General features: G+C 41.4%; 1 protein-coding gene and 1 long non-coding RNA gene across 3 annotated transcripts in view; one reads left to right on the top strand and one right to left on the bottom strand.

Moving 5' to 3' along the window:
* Positions 1–20,374, bottom strand: part of SYNPO2 (synaptopodin 2) — a 77,037-nt gene that overhangs the window by 19,738 nt on the left and 36,925 nt on the right. For both annotated transcript variants that reach the window (XM_051804987.1, XM_051804989.1), the window contains exons 2-3: positions 6,675–6,826; positions 2,151–2,944 (exon numbers count right to left, since the gene is read on the bottom strand). In XM_051804987.1, the coding sequence (XP_051660947.1) occupies positions 2,151–2,944; positions 6,675–6,826 (946 nt within the window). The remainder of the gene's footprint in view (positions 1–2,150; positions 2,945–6,674; positions 6,827–20,374) is intronic.
* The window catches only part of LOC127478826 (uncharacterized), an 83,003-nt gene that overhangs the window by 28,191 nt on the left and 34,438 nt on the right, over positions 1–20,374 (top strand). The window contains exons 5-10 of the long non-coding RNA XR_007907367.1: positions 812–931; positions 1,782–1,835; positions 4,517–4,597; positions 9,722–10,043; positions 11,885–11,927; positions 13,779–13,888. This is a non-coding gene — a long non-coding RNA (uncharacterized LOC127478826). The remainder of the gene's footprint in view (positions 1–811; positions 932–1,781; positions 1,836–4,516; positions 4,598–9,721; positions 10,044–11,884; positions 11,928–13,778; positions 13,889–20,374) is intronic.

Below are 20,374 nucleotides of genomic sequence, written 5' to 3'. Positions count from 1 at the left end.
CATGTGCCTTATGGGGCAATGCTGGTCAGGTGGTGTCCCTGGTTTTTTCCTTTCCTCATACTCTACCACTACATCTCATGAGTGACAGCCTCAATAGCTTCTCCCTTCAGAAAAAAAGCTGGAATTCAAAGCTCTTCCTTTTGAGATCGATGATCCCCTCCACCTAATTTCAAAAGGAAAAAATGTACCTCTAATATAAGAAAATAGGACAGTAAATTATTTAGTATCTTTTGCAAGCATAAATAAAGCAAACTTATTAAAGAAAGCCATGTGATGAGGTGTTGTCTATTCATGATCCTTTTAGCTGTGTCAGTAGATGGAGTCTGATACTTCTCCAATTAAAGACAATTGGAGTTTTGCCATTATGCCAGATGGCAGCACGACTGGACCAATGGTTCTCACAAGAACTATGAAAAAGAGCATGGCACCCAAACCAGCAATTTGTAATATTTTATCGTGGGAGAGTCAAATCACAAAATCCTTGGCTCAGTCCTGTGACCATGCAAATGGTTACAGTAGTCACTGCAGACTATTTCCAAAAGTACAGGCTGTAGTGTTATAGTGTTACCTGTTCAGGTAAATATAATCTGATTATTATTTACAGAGGAAATTCCTGCTAAAGAGATCAAGCACCTGTAATAACTGTTCTTCTCTAGTTCAGACTGAAGTGCTGCATTATAACTTCTATTTTTGCAGAAAACATGCTTAGTATTTGCTGCACACAGAGTATTCCCTGTGCTCAGCAATTTGTTCGTTCTAAAATGTAGATAGGATTTTAATAATAATAATAATAATGCAAAAAATTTTACAGATTTAATCAGTGATTCCTAAGGATAGTGACCTGCCACTAGATGAGAAGAGACTGAGATGATCATAGTTGACACAGGAAAAGAATTGGATCTATGTCCTGCTTGAAAGAAGAATTTATCAGGTAAAATTTAGTTCATGCTTTGTACTTTTGCCTTTTCAGACTGGCACTGCAATTAATTCTTTAAGAAAGACAGGCACAGTCCCACAGTTGCTTCTGACTTCGCAGCCAAAATGTGAAGCATGTGCACTTTTCTTTTGTACTTCATTTAATATGCCCAAAATATGTGGGTTGCATACAGACACTTAGGCATAAGTCACTGCTTAATCCACTTGCCAATAAGACACAAATGGTTGTCATGCTAAAAATATGCTTCCAGAGGAATTAGCAGTGGGTTAGCGGAGGAGTTCCAACACTGCATATGAAATAGCTTGTTGCTACAGTATATCACTGCACACATTCAAGCACCTTTGACATACTGCTGCTAAATCCCCAGACAGGATTCTTCACATTGCTGGGAAGGAGCGAGCCACCAACAAAGAGGTCCCAGATGAAGAAAATAATAAATAAATAAATAAATAGGTTAATTAGTAAATAATACACATCTACGCCCGGTTAATTAATACTGGCTCCAGTGGCAAGTTTACTTCCATGTAAACTTCTTGGACACATTTTGAAGCTGACCTCTGGGTATGGGAGTCAGGAGAAATAGCATGTTCACTTTACAGTCTGGAGAAGGCTGACAAAACCAAAAGGATCATGTAACAGTTATACACATGCTAGTGTCTGTCAAAATCTCTTCTGCAGGCAACATCAAGCTTTTCTGCTGGCCCTTTTTATTAACTTTTCAGAGCAGTGGCATGGCTTTGATTCTAGATAATGCAAATGGCAACACAAAGCTTTTGCTATAAAAGGAGAAATCCCCAGGATTCACATGTGCAAGCAACTTGCTCTTTTTGTTAATATTCTACAGATTGCCTCTGAATATGCATTAGAAGACCAGTGGAGTTCAGCCCTTTCTGGAGATGTAAGTATTTTTAGTTGGACAAAGTCATGAGTTACTTTCAAAGTGGAAGTCTAGTAAGCACAGTTATTCAGCAGAGTTAAGGCGTGGGTATACCCTTGGCTCATGACCAGGAGCATTGTATTACCCTGAAAGAATATCTAAAGCAAGAACAGAAACATTCTTTAAAAGAAAAAAGGAGAGGGAAAGTTAGAAAACTGCAGGAAAAAAAAAAATCTCTAAACATTTCTTTCTAATGCCTTCTAAATCCTGAAATTATATCTAAAGTTACAAAAGATGCCCTCAGGCAGTGCAAATGATTAGATGGGACATACTTACTTGCGTGCCTTGCCCTGTGCTTGAGAGGTCTGTGTTCCTTTTCCGAGGGCTTGTTGTCTTCTCCCTGCTCTGTGCCTTCTGGTGAGATTGCAAAGGAGAGGAGGGAAGGAGGTGCTTCTGACTGCCCTCCTTCTGCTTGAGAATCAACACACCCCCTTTCAGACAGAGACCTGGGTGCTTCCTGCTCCCTGTCTGAACAGTCTAGGATCACCTCCACCCTGGGGATAGATGGAACTGCACCTTGGATCCTCTTGACCTCTTTGCTGCTGGAAAATTGGACTACTTTGTTTGACCACTGGACGTTGCCCTCTTTCACACCCAGGGGAATTGTGATGAGGGGGCTGGTCCCATCCTGTTGTACACTGGCTCCTCTTGCTGAAGGGGGGCATTTCTCTGCTCCCAGGAGAGTCACAGCAGGAGCACTGGTGCCCTTGTGGGTGTCATTGGAGAGGGACAACTGCAGCTCAACCACAGTCCCCGGCCTTCTTTCTTCTGTCTTCCCTCTGAGAGCAGCCTCGTCTGCCACGAGCACTTTGGAGGTGCCTATCACTTTAGGAGTAATTCTGTGGCTTTGTGTGGTCTCTTGTTTTGTCTCAGAAAAGTTTACGTTGCTTTCTGCCGCTCCCTGGTGAGTCCCACTGTATATCTCTGTGATGCATAAATCTCCACGGGGTATCTCTTTCGCCGTGTTAATTTGCAGTGTGGTGTTCTCCCTATAGTCCTCATCTTTTGTGTTCTCGGGCTTTCCATTTGCTCTTTCAGCACTCAAGGTTTCATTTATTCCACCGGAGGATCTGCACATACATAAACAAGTAATTCCAAAAATTAAGCTGCTGTAAGCACAGCCATTGTAAGTACAGTTACAAAAGCAGTTTCTCTAGAGAATTTCACCCCTTATATTAATTGTGGTACCTGCTAGCAGGTCCCTATAAATAGAAGAATTTTCTCAGAATGTAGAGGTCTTAAATTGAAGCATCTTTGTATCTTTCAAGATTCTCCAACATAACAGTTCAGTAAGAGGGGAAATTACACACCAGTGGTAGAACTGTATCATTCCTAACATCAGGGTACATTCCCAGACACATTTCTGTTATAGGGTTTCCAGACAAATGCTGCTGAGACTTCTGAGACAATATTTCACATGTTCATCGGAAAATTAACTTTGCATGACGCCAGAACAGGGGTTAATTTTTGGCTCTGTGGCCACTGCTGCAACTGTGTCAGGCACCATCCTCACATGGAGTTCCTGTACCACACAGTTCATTCTCTAAGGGATACATAAGAACTGGATGAGGATCAGAGGGAGGGGAATGAATACTTAAAATACACATTCAAAGAATTCCTGTGAGGATCATCGTCCTTATATATCATGGATCAATTAAAATACTCTGGGCCTATTCCAGTGATCCAGCATAAAAGGGTGGGGAACTTATGCAATATTTCCTAGTTATTTAAAAATATGTATTTCTAACTGGAAAATGCTATTTGCACTTCCTGAAGCCTGCTAAATATCTCAGTGCAGCTCCTTTCCCTAAACTCTTAATTCCCCTGGCCCAGTTAGGCTGTTTTACTGGTATTACTCTTTAACTCCTTCTCTCAGTACTCTGGACCATACTGACTACTGTTAATTTGAGAAGAAACCTTCTCTGTACAGCAAGACTACAGGATGCTATTAAGACTTTCTATTGACTAGAAGGTAGCAAACCACTTTTTCAAATGAGAGAAGCAGTAAGTTCCCTCGGTAAAGTATTAATATCAGATATCATGGAGCTTTTTGAAATCAAAAGCAGTCCTGGGTATTCTGAAACTTTGAAACTCCCTAAAAAGAAAGGCTGGAAGAAGCAACAGAAGAAATAAATCTGTCAGTGCACTGAAAGAAGCTCCAATATCACTTGCTTTTCTAGCCATGCAGCACACCGTTTGTGGCAGTCTGGGTCTGCCTCAAACAGCACAAAATGTGTAACATCCATTTCACCACATGTGGAGCTACATAAAGGTCAGATGGATTTTAATTTAGGGAGCTCCTTGTGAGTGCTGCTGGATCCCATCAGATTATGCTGTTTGGATGATCAATTGTACTGCTCTCAAGCACAGATAAATTGCAGAAATCTGTAAACATTTCCATGTAAGATATGGACTGGGGGCTGGGCCAGCTAAATGTTAGCCTTTATTGGTAGCTGAGTGATTGTGTGTATGTGTGAGAGGGAAAGATTTCCACCTTAAAAGGCCCTTGCTACGTATGGATATACTTCTACTCTATATAGACATAACTGTTATCCTCTGTCAAAAGGCAGAATACTGGGTCTGACCTCTTTTTTGTCATTTAAGATTCTGTTTTGTCAAATTATTAATTACTTTTGTTTCAGGCCTTTCCAACTCGCTGCAGGAACAACAGCCCTGGTGTAATTCCAGGAAGGAAGCAGAACCCATGGAGTCAGCACGGCAGGGTTTGTCTCAGACTCATGTTTTACTCCCTACATGGTGCATTTCATGTCGGTATGCACTGAGCACACTCCCTCCTTCCCCCTGGAAATGTTCTTTCTAGACTCAGCAGTAGCCCAGGGGTTGCTCACAGTGATGTGAAAAGGGCAGGCTGGTGTTTCAGTCCCCACTCCCCGTGTTTTTCCGGATCCATCTGTTCAGCATTTGTCGGGAAGCTCAGGAGATGCTCCCCCACATGGCATCTGGAGAGTGCCCGCCCTGCAGGGTGTCGCTTTCCTCTGATCCTGCAAACAGGACATTTTCTGGGCTCTGCTGCTCACTAACTGACTGTGCTTTACAGGGAATTGGGAAAACTTTTTGTAGACATCAAAGGCCAAGTAGCATTTTTTTTAAGCTACTTTGGAAGCCTAATTTGCCTCCCAGTAAGATTAATAAGAGCAAAATTGGGCCAACAATTAACGCCTGTGAAAACCTCATCCTTCATGCAAATGGTTCAGGAACAACCAGAATATTCCCAATGGAAAATATTCTTCCCTGCCAACAAAAGATACTTAGATGTAAAGATCACCATTGGAATGCCACTGTAATTATTCTTTCCTCGTGATTTCAAGAGTTTTCTTGAGGTGGCTGCTAACAAGTGGCTACTCAGGAAAGGAAGGATTTGCTTCTCCTTGCTCTCAGAGGATGCTAAGACACTTCCTGAAAAGTCCTTCTGGTGGTTGTGCTAAGAGGGATAGTACCACAAACAAGGTGGGAGGGGAAGAGAAATGTTTCAGTCTGTTCTCCCATACTTGGGAAGATACTGACAGCACGGGCTGGGATTTGAGAGAGATGAGCTGGGGAGAAGAAATTCAAAGATTCTCACAGTGAATTCCTTTAGAACATTTTGTCCCTTTCAGAGTGTTGAGCAGCTGCAATTTCCTTAATATTTCTACTAGACATGGTTTCGTTCCATGAAACACTGAGTTAGGTGGTCTAAGCAGTGTTTTGGTTTTGATTTTCAGGACGTGCCTTGCTGTTCACCATACATTCAAGCAGGGGCAGGGGAGAGTCCCTCTCAGCCAGAGTGTCCTGCAGCCTTCAGACAAGTGAAATATCAGTTATAGAACAGCAACAGGCAGGAGTCAAAGCATGTGGAGCTATTTCTGTGGCTGCAAAGACAAGTGGTCAGCCACAAATACCATTTTTACAAGTGCGATTCTCGTAGTCACATTATGAATTAAAAACAGAATGCAACTATCATATGAGGAGCACTCAAATGGTACCCTTAAGTCCTTACAAGGAGCGTGTGTGGAAGTTTCAAGTCTTTTCTTCCTCTTCTTACCCCCAGTGAAGGCAATTCAGGGTTCATCTTGTCTGAATTCACAAAGTCTGGGGAGAGTGTGCTTGCAGGAGGTGGACAGGCATTAGAGTAGACTGATGTGCAGTGAGCAGATTTGCAAATTTACATGAAGATTCTCCAAGAAACTCAAAGCATTTGCAAAGAAAATTGAAATTCACTCTCACTGTTTTATAAATGCAGAAGCTGAGACCCAGAGAGCTGTAAGTGACTTGCCCCACCTCATCTAGGGAGGTGATAACAGCTACAGAAATAGAATTCCTGACTTTCAGACCCTCTCCCCCTTCTGACTCCTAATGCATTCTGCCACCCAAGAAGACCATTTGCCATGTCATCATCAGGGCATATCTGTGTAACACACTTTCCCCATCTATACAGCCTTTGCTTTCTGTAAGCCTCACTTCCCTATCTGTGGGGAATAACAACACTTCACTGCTTCAAAGGGAGAGAGAAAATATTTGAACTCGAGGCTCTGCAGTTTGCAAATATTAAGAATACTTATATTTGGAGACTGCAATCTTAATTCTGTGCCCAAACACTGCTGTTGAAATCATGTACATTAATTCCTCCAGCTCAAATACTCTGTCTTCCCACCTTTTCCATACAGACAAGCAGGGTCACAGACATTAGCAACAGGACTATCAGAAGCTCCCAGTATAAGTCTGTAAAATGAGTGTGTTCAAAGGCAGCATTTTCCAGGTGATTCCCTGAGCTGCACCGAAGCATTCTGAGCATTCCTGTACCTCTTGATAAGCATCTGCAGGACGTCAGTCAGGCTTTCCATGAGAACAATGACTTCAGCATAGGTCAGGTCTCCACAGGGCTTGCCATTGATGGACACCACCTCATCCCCCTCACACAGCCCAGCCTTGGCTGCTTTGCTTTTGCTGCGAACCTACAGTGAGTCAAAAACAAATTCCAAATTGCACGATTAGCATTCATTTGAAAACAGCAGCAGCCAGGTCCTCAGCTTACTTCTGTCTGTACCAAAGAAAAAGAATCAATAGTATTGGTCATAAACAAATTCCTAGTAACTTGTCGCAGTTGAGGTTAATACTGTTCTGGCCAGTAATAGCAAATGCAAACCATCTGCTTTGCTGATCTTATGAGCTAGATGTCAGACAGGCTGGATTTATCATTTTAAAACTGGGAGACATAGAAATTTGGGACAATAATCAATTGATCACTGTTTAGAAGAAATGCCAAAACCCGCATTAGTTTCTCTGAAAATAAAAGACTACTAGAGCTGAAATCTACACCAAGATTTGAGAGGAGTGTATAAATTCAGGCCTCTTTGGGCAGACTCAAGATCTACATTCTGTTAGGGCTGTAGGTATAAAGACTCCTGGTATACTGGGCATTTTTTTCCTTGGGTGCCCAAGTGTCGATTTAGTTGCCAAACTATAAACATCTGTATCCCTGGAGATCCTAAATCCATGTTTAGTCATCTCAATGAGTGCCCTAATTTATTATAGTTATGTCATGCCTGTTATAGTTTAACCTTCCCTGCTAAGTTCTCATTCAAGGATCTTATGCAGCTCAGTTTTTGCTGTTTCACTCCTTTTTCCACTGGCAGCATGTTATAACTTACCATGGTCTTTGTATAACAAAACCTAGACAGCTTTAACACCACTCAAGGTATGCCGTACAGTTGACTGCTATTTTTAAAGTACATATTTGGCAAAGAGTGTGTTATATTAGCCAGGATGCTTGCAGGAGTCTATTTTAGAGTGACACACACAAAAAAGGGCTGTCCTTGGGTTCTTTGTTCTCAGTCTTCTACCTGTTGGTATGAGTACTTTGGCCTTATATGATATTCAGTTGGTGATTACGTGTGTTATCCTTATTAATTCTCACAGCATTTTCTTGAACATTTTTAAAGAAGTAGCACAGTTCTACACTCACAGCAGCAGAGACAGTCCCCACTAACTCTAGGGAAGCTACTTCTGATATACACCAAATTTGAGGGTGCAGCTGCCCCACAGACTCATGGAATTATCCCAAATCCATTATTAAGCCAAATGGGTCTCAGGCTGGTACCTAAGACCCATTTCTGGAAGCAACATTGAAAAGATTCTTGGAGTCAGGGTGATATTTGGCATGAAGAGTGAGAGTGCACGTTTTTCTGTGGCAGGGCCACCACATATATCTTTGCTGCTTCAATTTATACATACCCATATGTCATGGCTCTTGGAGCAGGGAAGGACCAGAAGCCTGGTGCATACAGAAGCCAGTCCCTACCTTGCAGAGTTAACATTTACAAATATGGAGTGGTATGCTGCTCTGTTTAGCTCCCCTTAGACAAGAGCATAAACTTCCTTGTGCTTTGGGAAGAAATGACAGTTTGGACAGTGTTTAGAATGTGTTGCTTCATATATGAGCTAGAATTTGGGTTGAAGTGCAGTTTTTTTTAAATAGGAGGGTATGCTATGAAAATTTTACAGAACATCCTAGACCTGAATGTAAATATTTAATGTAGATGCCATGAGGAATTTTGAGTGACCTGTAAACAGCCATTATGGCAACATGTGAAATAGCATAATGTGATACCTGGATTGTGAGAAGAAAACTTGTTTGTGTTTCTTTATTAAGTGTTTGAGAATATGGGGTCAGTTCTGTCATAGATTACCATTACAGCTGTTTCAGGAGAGAAACTGCTACCTATTCCATAACTTCAGTGATGTATGTCAAAAAGCAAAAGTACAAACGACAATGTTAGTAGCTCTACATGAATCTCTAGGCAGCTCAGTTACATGATTTTTTAAACAGACTCCTTGGTAGCATTCAAAAATAAATAGACAAGGGCATTGAATTTCCTTTTAAAGTTGTTGAAAGCACCTCTCAGTCCATTTTGTATTATCCTTTTTTTTTTTTGGTGTTTCTGTTGGGGGAATAAAAGGGAGGAGATAGCAGTGCCCAAAAAATGGGCAGGGGCAGATTGTGTGATAAATTATAGCAGGGTGCTGCTAGGGTAGAATATCCCTCATCATTTGTGTTATTTTAGCCTCAGCATACTGCCAGCTTACTCAACAATGAATAGACTGCCTTGCCAGGGAAGTTGTCATTGTTTCTGGCTTTGTTTGTTTGTCTTTACTGGAAACCCACACAAATGAGCAAATAATTTACACATGTAAACCAAAACTTTTCAGATTTCTGGCAAAAATTAAAAAACAAAATAAAAATCCCAAGAACAGCTCCAGGATCTTCCTGGTAAAATTTGTGTTCAGTGGACAGTTTTCTCTCAGAGGAAGAAAGGCAGAAAGCCTTTGAGGACCCCACTGGGAAACAGAAGCTGCCTTTGTTAGCAGAAATACAACTTGGTCATAAAGGGGACAGTAAGAAACTTTTATCCACGGCTTAGGAGCTTAAAACAGGGCACATTTGATTGTAAAGCACAAAAGATTTTTCCAAAATGAGTGATTGCTCTTGCCTTATAGTGCAGCCCTGGCTTTCTCAGGCACTCGTTTCTCCTGTCTGCTTTGAGTTGGAGTTTTCTTTAGGAAGAAAAAGTGGTTTTACGCTGTAAAATTTGTGAATTGGATCTCACTACTAGAAAAATATGTTCATAAAGATTTTCTTAGTTTTTCAATGCCTGCAATTCCAGTATAACACAGCAAAACTGAGCCTGTACTGTTAGTGCTGAACCTGTCAAGGCACAGCTGCTCCTGGGGCACATGGAAGAGCTTCACCCCGCTGTCCCCTGGTGCTGCCTGTGTTGCTTTCCTGCTCCCCCTCTGTCAGGACTCATTATCTGATTTACCTGAAGTATGTAATTTCTTTTTATTCCCAGATAACCACTGCATCTGGAATTTCCCACTGTCAGGAGTGCCCTTTGCTGATTAAAATGTCAAGGGCCGAGCAATTCCTCAAATCCACAGAAATGTTAATCTTAGGGGAAAGTTCCTTTTGTGAGGAACTCAGCCAGGATGTTTGCTGTCATCAGAGCACTACAGAGAATCCAGGACCTCCTGGCACTGGTTCACAAGCAGCAGGGACTGGGGGCTGTCCAGGGGCTCTTCAGGAGGGTCTGTAAAGACTTGGGCTGAATCTGTGAGTGAGCAAGGAGTGGGTGCTGTGATGCCTTGATGAGAGATCACATCCCAGAGGCACAGGTATGTGGGGGGGAAAGTGTGGGATAGTCACTACTGTGGGTTGGTGGTAGCTATGGAATGCTGCAGGGGTTGGAGCAGCCATGGGTGCCTGCAGCACATGGCAATTCCAATCAGTGTCTTAACCAGTGAAAGGAATATTAGATCTCCTCCTTCGGTTTAATCTGAAAGCACTTTACTTTGTACAACCCCCAAACTTCCATCCTAAGAAATGACATATGGTCAATCAGGATAACAGGGAAATTTGCTTCAAAAAAGGTAGTCCTGATGAAGCTGAAAAGCTGGAGTAGATGCACCTGTCACTTGTTGTGGCTGCAAGTGGATGCACAGACAGCAACTGGGGCTCAGCTTACTGGCTGATGATCTTGGGTGTGTGTCTGAGCCCTATAATAAGCAGAGCAGAGAGCTGAGATATGTTGAACCTGGTAACAAGGTCAATGAGTTGAAGTTTAAAGCCAGGGAGATAGATTTGAGGATGCTCTGCAGTCCTGGTTCTCTAATTGCTCAATGAAGCATTATTAGAATATTTCATCATCTTGTTTTTACCAGTGGCTTTTAGGAAGGATGATGTGTATCTTAATTTTATTCTGGAGTTTATTCTGGACCCCTAGGGGCACATACCTGTATCTGGGATGTGTGTCTAAGTGCTGTGCTTCACATGTAGCCTGACTGAGCAACCAATCTCAGAAAATGAGCAATCTGAGCATAAATGCAATCCCTTTAAAACCTTTATCTAAGTAAGACTGCTGTGGCCTTAAAATAAACATATATTTGCACAACTTGATTCTCAATTCAGAGCAAGCTTTCCAAACCATGGGTTATTCTCAAAACTATTTACCGATCTTTTTTCGGTTTGCTGGTAGCTTTTAAACAACAGAACAGAAAATATTGCCACTGGATGCAGTGGAAGTACACTTCCCTGCCATTTCAGGCCACTTGCTCGTACAAGACAGAGTAGTTTCTGGAAGAGCCTATTCAGTTGAATATCCTGTCTGATTCCTGAAGCCTCATCTGCACTGCTGTTGGCCCTCAGGGCTTGAAGCTGGTTTCAGTGAACCTTATTTATGTTTATGTGGGTGTCCTCTCTGTTAGTTTTGGGTGGCCTTGTGCTTTGTTGTGATGAAACATGTTGCCCAAAATAGCATGGCTTACCAGGCAAAAGGGACTTGTGTAGATCAGTTGTCCATCTTCATTGTTGTTTACCACTTCAGTTGGGTCAACTGCAAGCTTTACCAGCAGTGACTTTGTGTTTTCTTTTAAACTGTTGACTAAACTTCAATAACAAAGGCTGAAGGGTGCTTACAAGGGTATGTCCCCTGACAGCTGTTACTCCCCTGTTGAATAATGATTTCCAATTTGATGTCACCTTCTCAGACCCAACAACTAGCCAGCTTTTAAAGCAGTCATTTTTACTACAGTGGCAAACTGCTCAGTTAAGAAATTTATATTAAATAGCCTTTTTTAAATAAAATAATTATTAACCTTAATCAGAGTCCCTTTTCTGTATAGTCACTCCAGTCTCATCGTTAACTAATAGAGTAGCACTGTATAAATGTGCATTGTGTTGAGGTCTTTTAAATTTTTCCCCACAATACTGGTGACCTGTTTTGGGTTTAGGAAAAAAACTAATCAGTCTAAGCCTTCCCATTTTATGGAAATTTTGCATTATTTTTGTACTCTCTAAGCATTTGCTATCTACCTACCACTTTACATGACTTTCTGCATGTAACATTAAGAGTTTAGTATCTCTCTTCAGGGATTGTGTGACAGGCAACTGAGTCACCCCTGATTTTTTTTAATATGAGGAGGTTTCTAAAGGCTTTTTTTCCCTTTTGTTTCCACAGGTGGTCCTTACACTTGTTTGAGGTGAAAATATGCAATTCAGTGGTGAGCACAGTTAAAATTTCTCACTTGGTGCCAGTACAGTGTTCCACAAGTGCCAGTTTGGCCTATTTGTTTTGAGAACTGTTTCTGGGTGGAGAAGTATGTTGTCAATGAAACTACTGTTATAATGGGCAAGGGTGTGTTAAGTTTTCCAGAAATATTGATTCTTTTACTGTTGGAAAAAATACAGGTGTGAGCATAGAACAAGGTGTCTGGTTTCTTATTTACAAATCTTCTGTTGTACTGTCAGAGATATAAAACGGGAAAGAGGCAGAGATAACAGGTATCATTATGCAGGAAAGTGGGAGCAGGGAGACACTGCCTCTTCCTTTCTTGTTCACACCAGTATGCAAGCAACAAGTGCTTGATGCACTCTTTTCACAAGTAATATTTTCCCTGAAAGAAACAACTTACAATTCTAACATTTGACACCCTGAATGCAGTTCGGATGTTTCTAAATGTATTTTTTAGAATACAGTCAGATAACTTTAACAATAAAGTATAATGAAGTTAAAAATTCAAGTTAAATGGATTTTGAAAACCTCAAAACCTAAAAGCTTAAAAAAAAAAGGCACTTCATCTCTTCTGTTATAAACCCTACAGCAAAGTAAGTGGCTGATAAGTGTATTTAAATATATTAAAAGTTATCTGTCACTCTGATAAAATGAACAATGTACAATAATGTGCAGTGTTTTCTTATGAGCAGGAAGCAGAAGCACTAGGCAGTACAATTGTTAGTGTATAGGAGTTTTACTTCTATGAAATTATGGAATTAAAAATGAAGTTACAAATGAACTGAATTTAGCCATAGTTGATAAATGGGGCTTTTGGGCCTTGTTTTGCAAGGTTTATGCATGCAGGAGACCTCTAGACAAAAAAGTAACCTTCAGTTAGTTAAACCTTTTGGTTTTTAGCTATAAAGGTCTGTACAGTAATTTAAGCCAAGCTCATAATGTGATGGGGTTCTTTAGGGATCTCTGTAGATCCGTTAAATAGCTCAGAGACTTCAGGCTGGTAAACACTGCTCTTGCTAAATCTAAAGAGGTGACTGATAAAGTGACAAACTCACATCCCTTTGTTTTGTGTGTGGGGTTTGTAGGGTTTCTTTAACTCAGGTTTGCAAGGGGACATCCACATTTATTCCCATCTTAACACTTTCCTCCCCATCCCTAAGCTTTGCCATCACAAAATTACAGTGAGGGCAGGATAAATAGCAAGTCTTAAGAAAAAAAGTGACCTCTTTCTCCTTTGAATGGACTTCAAATAGATATTATAAAATCATCCAAAAATTCAGATGTGAATTCTCTGTTCTCTGGCCATGTAGCCATCTCTTAAAAAAATACAGTCAGTGGCACAAGCCTTTTTGTGGACTCATATGAATCCAATCTTTCCCTGCCATGTCTAAACCTGCCACTATTTAAAACTGTATTTCTAGTTTTAAATGTCTATGGTTTGTCAACTCTACCTGCAAACAAACAGTGAGTTTTCAGCTTTAAATCAACACCTCTGGAAACAAAGATAGGGCCTCTTATCAGCCTGCAGATCCCATTTTGTACGAGGAATCAAGGCCTTTCCTGAAATAATTGCATTTAAGATGTTTTTGACCTGCATCATGGTTTGGAAGCTACGTAATGACACCAACTTCTAGACTGTCTGCTTAAAATAATGAGGGAATCTGAAGCTAAAAGGCAAAACACCCTCTCAAAACCATAATAAAGCTTGACCAGTTGTTTTACTGGTTGATAAATGTAGGCTTCTTGAAGGTTTATAACAGTTTATTTTGCATTAAATCTGTCTATACAGCAGATATCTTTCTATTACATGGTTAACATGCAACTCCTGTTCCAACTCCAGAATAACAATGCTGTCTTCAGCAAGAAAGCAAAAGTCTTCACAGCGGGTTGGTGACACATGGATATTGGAGACCAGGACAAGCTTCAGACAGACAGCTGGGAAAATCAAAGGTCAGAAAGTATTTAGTTTTCCTGGTCCATATGTCAGGGTAACAAAACAAGGGAAGCTGCAATTGCTTCTCAGGCTTTGTGGCCATATATGTGGAAAACTGAAAGACCTTTGTGTTCTTAATTTTCTCTTTTTTCATATGTATATAAAGAGAAAGTATATAAAGAGAAAGTAGTTGTCAGTAAACAGAAAGAGATGAGCAGACAGTTATCAGATCTCCTGAAAGGGAATTTGAGCCACTTGCAGATTTTACTGAGTAATGGTAGCATAGTTTAGGAATTCCTTGAGAGGTTTCCAAAACCATATGACTAGTAACCACGGCGGCAGTGGATCAAGGGTTGGACTTGATGGTCTCAACCTGGCTGATTCTATGATTCTATGAAATGTTCTTGCTTAGAACTCCTGTCTGGGCTTTGCATCCACATATATTCATTGGAAATACCGGGTTCTGGTCTAAGCTGATGGCATTTTTGGCAGGACGGGGCTCAAGTTTGAGGAATAAATCTTAAGCATGATGGGTGAAATACTACTGAGATAACAGTGTCACTGACTGGAGTTGGAGTGGGATGAATTACCTGTCTGTATGTATTCTGCATACAGGTTCCATGATGGCAGTGTGCATTTTACCCTTCCAAAGGGCCTCTTTAGTGCTGGTATACCAAATTCTAGTCTCTTTTCATTAGCATGCCTGCAGTTGAGCATGAGGCTGCTGCATGATGTGGCTCAAGCTATTTGCATCTGTGCCTCCTGGAGGTGGCTTTCAGTCAAGCTGATTCCAGTTGCTATCCTGTCTATACTGAATTTCTCCAACAGATAAGCTACTTTCCTTCAGAATCAGTCAGCATAAAAGCCTCAATTTAAAACCTTCAGACAGGGCAAATTCACCAGGAGTGTGAGATCCAAGCCCTCCTAGCTCCTCTGAATGTATGGGAATGCAACAAGGAGCCTTGCCTCAGAGCATGTCAGATGCTAAAGCTCAAGTGTTGTGACTTTAGCTACTATAAATAGAGATAGTATAAATACAGATGGTACGAGTATTGCAAAATACAGTTTTCTATGTTTTACCTTAAAGTCTCTGTGTCCCCTTCTTCAGGGAGTTTGTGTAGGATTTACACAGTAGGGCTAGTGAGACCATGCAAATGTCTGGTAATTAACTGGGTTAAACAATGATGCTTCTAAGCTATCTCCCAAATGCTTTTCCTGAGAGGAAGCTTTGAATAATTAAGTATCTTTGGCTTCAAGGTAAGCACAAAATATTTCCTGTCACCAAATTCTTCCCAAGTAGCAGGATAATGATATTGGGAATTGGGTAGTTCAGCACACTCTTTTCTCCCTCTGGTCTTAAGGGAAAACTCCTAGAGACATCCACTGTTGTAGAGATGGCTTTCATATCTCTCTGTAAAACTAATATTTCTAAATGAGTTCTGAGAAAATATAACAGAAATCAAAGAAGAAAAGAGCAAATATGTTCAAAAAGTCTTTGCAGAAGGGGAGATAGAATGTCACTGCCTGAGTAGATGGGAGTGCTGCCATTATCACAAAGACCATCATTAGAAAAGTTGAACAGTGGTATAATATAGCAGTTCGTGACCAACTATGAGATACAGGATGCTAAGCCATATAAAGCAAAGGTACTTTTTAACTTTAAAATCCAATGGTCCAATCGCAAAGGTTCTGGCTTTTCTTACCAACTCAAAACTAAAGCAGGACTTCAGTCATGGCTTGCTCATGTAAAAGCTCATGGGACATTCTTGCAGAGTGGAGATGGTACCATGTAGTTATTGGTTTGCTTGTTGTTCAGCTCTGTCTCCAGTTAGTCCTTCCATCACACTGTACATGTGAAATCACACTTCTTTACTCTGCTTCAGCTTGGAGGCTGTTGTCTCCTCCTTCCCACAACGTGAGGAGTATTTATATAAAGGTTCAGTTCTCTTCATAGTCTATTTGACAAATACAGTTTGTCTTGTACGTGCTGGTGTGGGAGGGCTGGAGAACCTGTTTGACCATTTATATATTGACGGAGCGCTTGTGCCGTTTGGAGCCAGAGAGCAGACCGGTCTTGTTGAAAAGAAAAGCCTGCTCAAATTCCCCAAAGCCTTGCCTAATGTACTGGTGTATCATCTTTCTAGTGGTTGCCTTTTTCTGGCAGCAATCCAAAGTCAGCAGCTGAAGAAGGGATGAGATAATGACCTCTGAAATATTGATCTGGTATGCTGGCGGCGCAGCAGATTTCCCAACAGTTAGCTCGGGTGTGCAACACTTAAGAGTCTGTTGTTCATTTTGTATGGACAGCCAGTGCATAGCCTGGGTCTGGATTGTCCTTTTTTGGGGGTGTACTGCCACGTACTTGTTGATGTGTCAGAACTAAAATGGTGTGTTGATTGACTTTTTTACCAGTGAATTAGGGAACGTGTGGCAAGGAGAGGAATGATGCCATTGCCTTTCAGTAGGGTGGCTATGCATTGTCTGCTCCATTTCCATTCCCCTTTCCTTCTTGCCCTCTTGCCCTGGCTCTATGTTTCCTGGCTTATTTTCAAATCCTACCCAACTTTGATCTCTCCATGAACACTGTAGCTACATTTCATTTTTTCTTTCCACTGCCCCCCTGTGCAGAGAGATAATTGAATTGTCAACACTTCTTTGAGATTGAGAAAGTAATGCATCTCTACTGAGTGCTTCAGTAGCATCAAAAGTCTTTAACTACAGTATAGCTTATGGCCTGGAGAATAGAATTTCTGTGATGATAAGGTTAAGGGATACTAAATAGAGAATTAAAATGTCTGTATTATCTGCTACTGAACAGTCGAAGGCAACATGTGAAGTGCTACAATAGACAGTTCTTGTGATAAGAATATCCACTGCCTAATCTTGGGCTGAGCTCTTGTCACTGATACAGCAGTGGAACTGCTCTATGCTTGCACTTTTAGTATGGTCCTAAGACCATGCACTGGGTGTTTCCAGTAGAAAAAGTGGCACATTTCTCATACCAAAATTGCAATCAAAGGACAGGTAAATGAAAGGTAAAAAGCAAGAGCTGCCTTCTGAAATACATATCTTATGGTGGTGCTAAGAGAATGATGGGGTATGTGCACACTGTCACAAAGGGAACAACATTTCTAGCCTGGACTTGTGGCTGCTGGTAGAAAGCAGCAGATGGATGTGAGAAGTAACTAAAACCTTCAGTTTCTTAAAAACAGGGGGAAAAGTAGAAAAAAAGAGTTTGTTGGAGGTCTTTGTACTTTCCTCAGTTTAGTCCAAAGTATGTTTGTGTAATTTGAAACTTTGGCTTGTGAACTGCCTTTCAGATTAAGCAACATTTGGGGAGGGACATAAGGGGTGTGAGGGTTTTTTGGGATGGTGGGAGTGGGGGAGATGACTGACTTCTTAATTACTGACATACAGGCTACAAATCCATCCTACTAGCAGGCAAAGGAGCCACTCAGCTGCTAGTGTAGCTACTTTGTCAAATCCACTCATTCCTACCTTCATATCCTGTATCAATTACTCTGTCCTGTGTGACTCCCCTATCTCATTTTCACTCCATTGGTCATCTGCCCACATTCTCCTGAAGCAGGGGGCACGGGGAGCAGGCAGAGAGGGAAAGGCAGGAGGGTTCTCATTACAAATCTGGATTTGAGACAACACATTTAATCCTTAAAGCAAACCTACTCCAGTGACAGGACTCCTCAGTCCATTCCCCGAAATGGTATTGTTTATGACAATCCCTTAACATTATGTCATGAGCTTGCAAATACACAGGCATGGCATATGATCAGCCACCCACAAGGAATAGCAAAGGCAGCAAGAAGGAGCAAATGCCGTCTTGCAGGTTTCTGTTTCAGCGAGGGCTGGAGCTATCACTGGCAGTGATGTCAAGGTTATCCTGAAATGTGTGCCCAGTGATGTATTTCTTGCTACTTGCCTCACTGCTGAGGCAGCAGTTCAGTCAACACTAGCAGGATCATGAAGAGGTAACTGGAAGCTTTGCCTCACTCCCAGTGGAGAAAGCAGTGGCACTGTGTTTATTGTGAGAGTTCCTGTGTGTACAATGCTCAGCACAGCGGGGCCAGGTCTCAGATTACAGGGTAGGGGGGCTTTAGGGACTGCACTAGCACAAACGGGACAGATTGTTCAAAGGAACCAAATAACGTGAGCATCTGGTAAATGCAACATCTAGATAATATGCATTAAACAGTTATTGTGTTACGCACAAGGAAAGTGCCCAATGCCTAATAGTCTTCAAAGGAAAGCACAGAATTCCAAATCATTGGAGAAGTATGAATCAAAGAGTAGTCTGAATTCAGCTGCGAGCTCAATACAGGGACTGAGTTCCAGCTCTGATTGCTTGCAGTCATCTTCAGCTAGACTGTTCAATTAAATAAAAATACTGTTTATTAGACTAAAGAAAATGGTCCTCTGTGAGAGCTGGTAGCTGTACTTACCAGGATTTCACCTGGCAAATTCCCTTAGCATCCCTCATGCTTAGGGTGTGATGTTTTGAAACAACCTTTTAAAACTGAGGGTGATCTCAGGCCGGCCCCTCTTGGTGTTCAGAAAGAAAAGCTCTGCCAGATTGGGTGAATGTTTTGTCAGCGCCAACACGTAGGTTCGTGTAGAGGCCTTCCCGTGTCGCCTGGCTGCTGTCCTGGACAGCTCCTGTTTTGTGATTCATCGGGGAATTTGGATGTTCATCAGCCCCACCTCTCCCTGGTGGCTCAAGCAAAGCTCCAGGAAAGGAGCAATGATGGCTCAGAGGGTGGATGTACACCAAGGATATCCAAGCCAGCCAAGGGAGGTCCGTGGTCTACTTCTCCTCCCAAAAGAGGAAACAAGGTTTCTGTGCTTGTGCTGGAGGCCCTAATGTTGGGGGAAATGGTGACTTGAGACTCTTGAAAGATGTTTCCAAAATCTCCAGGGAATTAAGAGACAAAAGCATTCCCCCTGTGGGCTTTGCCACTTGCCTGATAACAACACTGAGCAGGTTTTTTAACTTGTGCTTTTAATCAAACAATTAAAGCCCTTAATCATCGGTCTCCATTTTTTTTCCAGAATATATCCAGAATTTACCTAATTTTAGTTTTATCAAGCTTTAAAATGGTCATAGTTAAATTGATGCAAACCATCACATAAAACCCTTCTTTTTCAGTGGATTAATCTGAAATGTCTTTCCCTGAAGATAATTATAAAATATATAGGAATAAGTGTCTCTATAGCAAAGATCACTCTAAAACCCCCTCACTCCTTTCTTGTGTAGGCAACCTTGGAACCCCTTTTTCAATTTTCATGTTTCATAAAATTGACATGGAGACTTGTATTTGTGAGCTCCTTTCAGCTCTTAAATAAAATACTGTGTAAGGCTGTGTATCAGAATTCCAGTGTGGGGCTTACAAGTGGAGCATAAGACTTGGCCTGGAACTGAAGGCAGAATGAATCTCTCTCAAGGCAGGCTAAAATCATATCCCCATCTCCTCTTTTGGATTTTACTATCACTACTCACTTGTACGTCTTAATTTGAAAATATCAGCACTTTCAAATTCATGTTAAATATGCTGCCAGGGGAATATTACATTGCTGGAAGAAGAACTTTTTTGGCATGAAAAATGGATAGCAGTAGTCAGAACATTGGGGAAGTGCTGTTTTACTCTGACAGTAACTGTGGAAGTTGAGCCAGATTTCTGGATCTCATGTCAATAGTCCAGCTGTTACCTTTGTACAGTCATGTCTGAGCAAGTCTGACACAGAGGTGCTGAGCTCTTTTTAATGGTCCTGGACTTAATATTCTGAAGAATTAGACCTCCTATCCTTACAGTCTCCAATTCAGGCACACTGGCAGAGTTGGCTTGTTCTTTTGCTGGCTTTAGTAAGAGCAAGTTGTCAACATCTTCAAAAGCTGGACCAAGAGGATTTCTGTTCCACCTGCCCTTTCCTTTCTGTGTATTCCCAAGAGGAATGTCTGCCTGAGAACTGAAAAAAACTGCTACCCTGATGTGTGAGATATGTGTTTGCTTGGTTTCATCTGTCCTGTCCTCAGTGCAAGTGCTGGGCTTAACTCAGGCTGTCTTTCCCAGTCAGGCAGTCTGGGAAAGGCTGGCACTTGTGTCTGAGGGCAGGGGGAGAAAAGAAAGGGTGTTATTTTTGCAGAGCTGTAAATCCAGCACCTTTTGCCAGTGCTGCATTCTTTTTTTATTAGTTATTTCTAAGAAGCTATTGCTGCAACAGCACTGGCTGCAAACAAAATCTCATTTACTCAAAGTTCATGACAGGACAGGCCGTGCATTTTGCACATTTGTGGGACACTTGTAAAAGAAATACAGAGCACGCTTTCCAAAAGCTTCAGCTTGAAATGCAACAGCTTCCATGCTGCCTGGAGCTTCAATGTCAAAGAGATTTCTATTTTTAGAGAGAGATTCTACTCAAAGAGCTATATAAGGCTGTGCTGGGGAGACGATTACTTTTTTGCAATAGGTAAGAATATTTGTTACTCAGTG

The sequence above is a fragment of the Manacus candei genome, unplaced genomic scaffold, assembly GCF_025592945.1.
Source record: "Manacus candei isolate 608988 ecotype Guabito, Panama unplaced genomic scaffold, ASM2559294v1 h1tg000062l, whole genome shotgun sequence".
Classification (NCBI taxonomy): domain Eukaryota; kingdom Metazoa; phylum Chordata; class Aves; order Passeriformes; family Pipridae; genus Manacus; species Manacus candei.
Note: the sequence above shows the minus strand (reverse complement) of the source record. Positions and strands in the feature narration are given on the sequence as shown.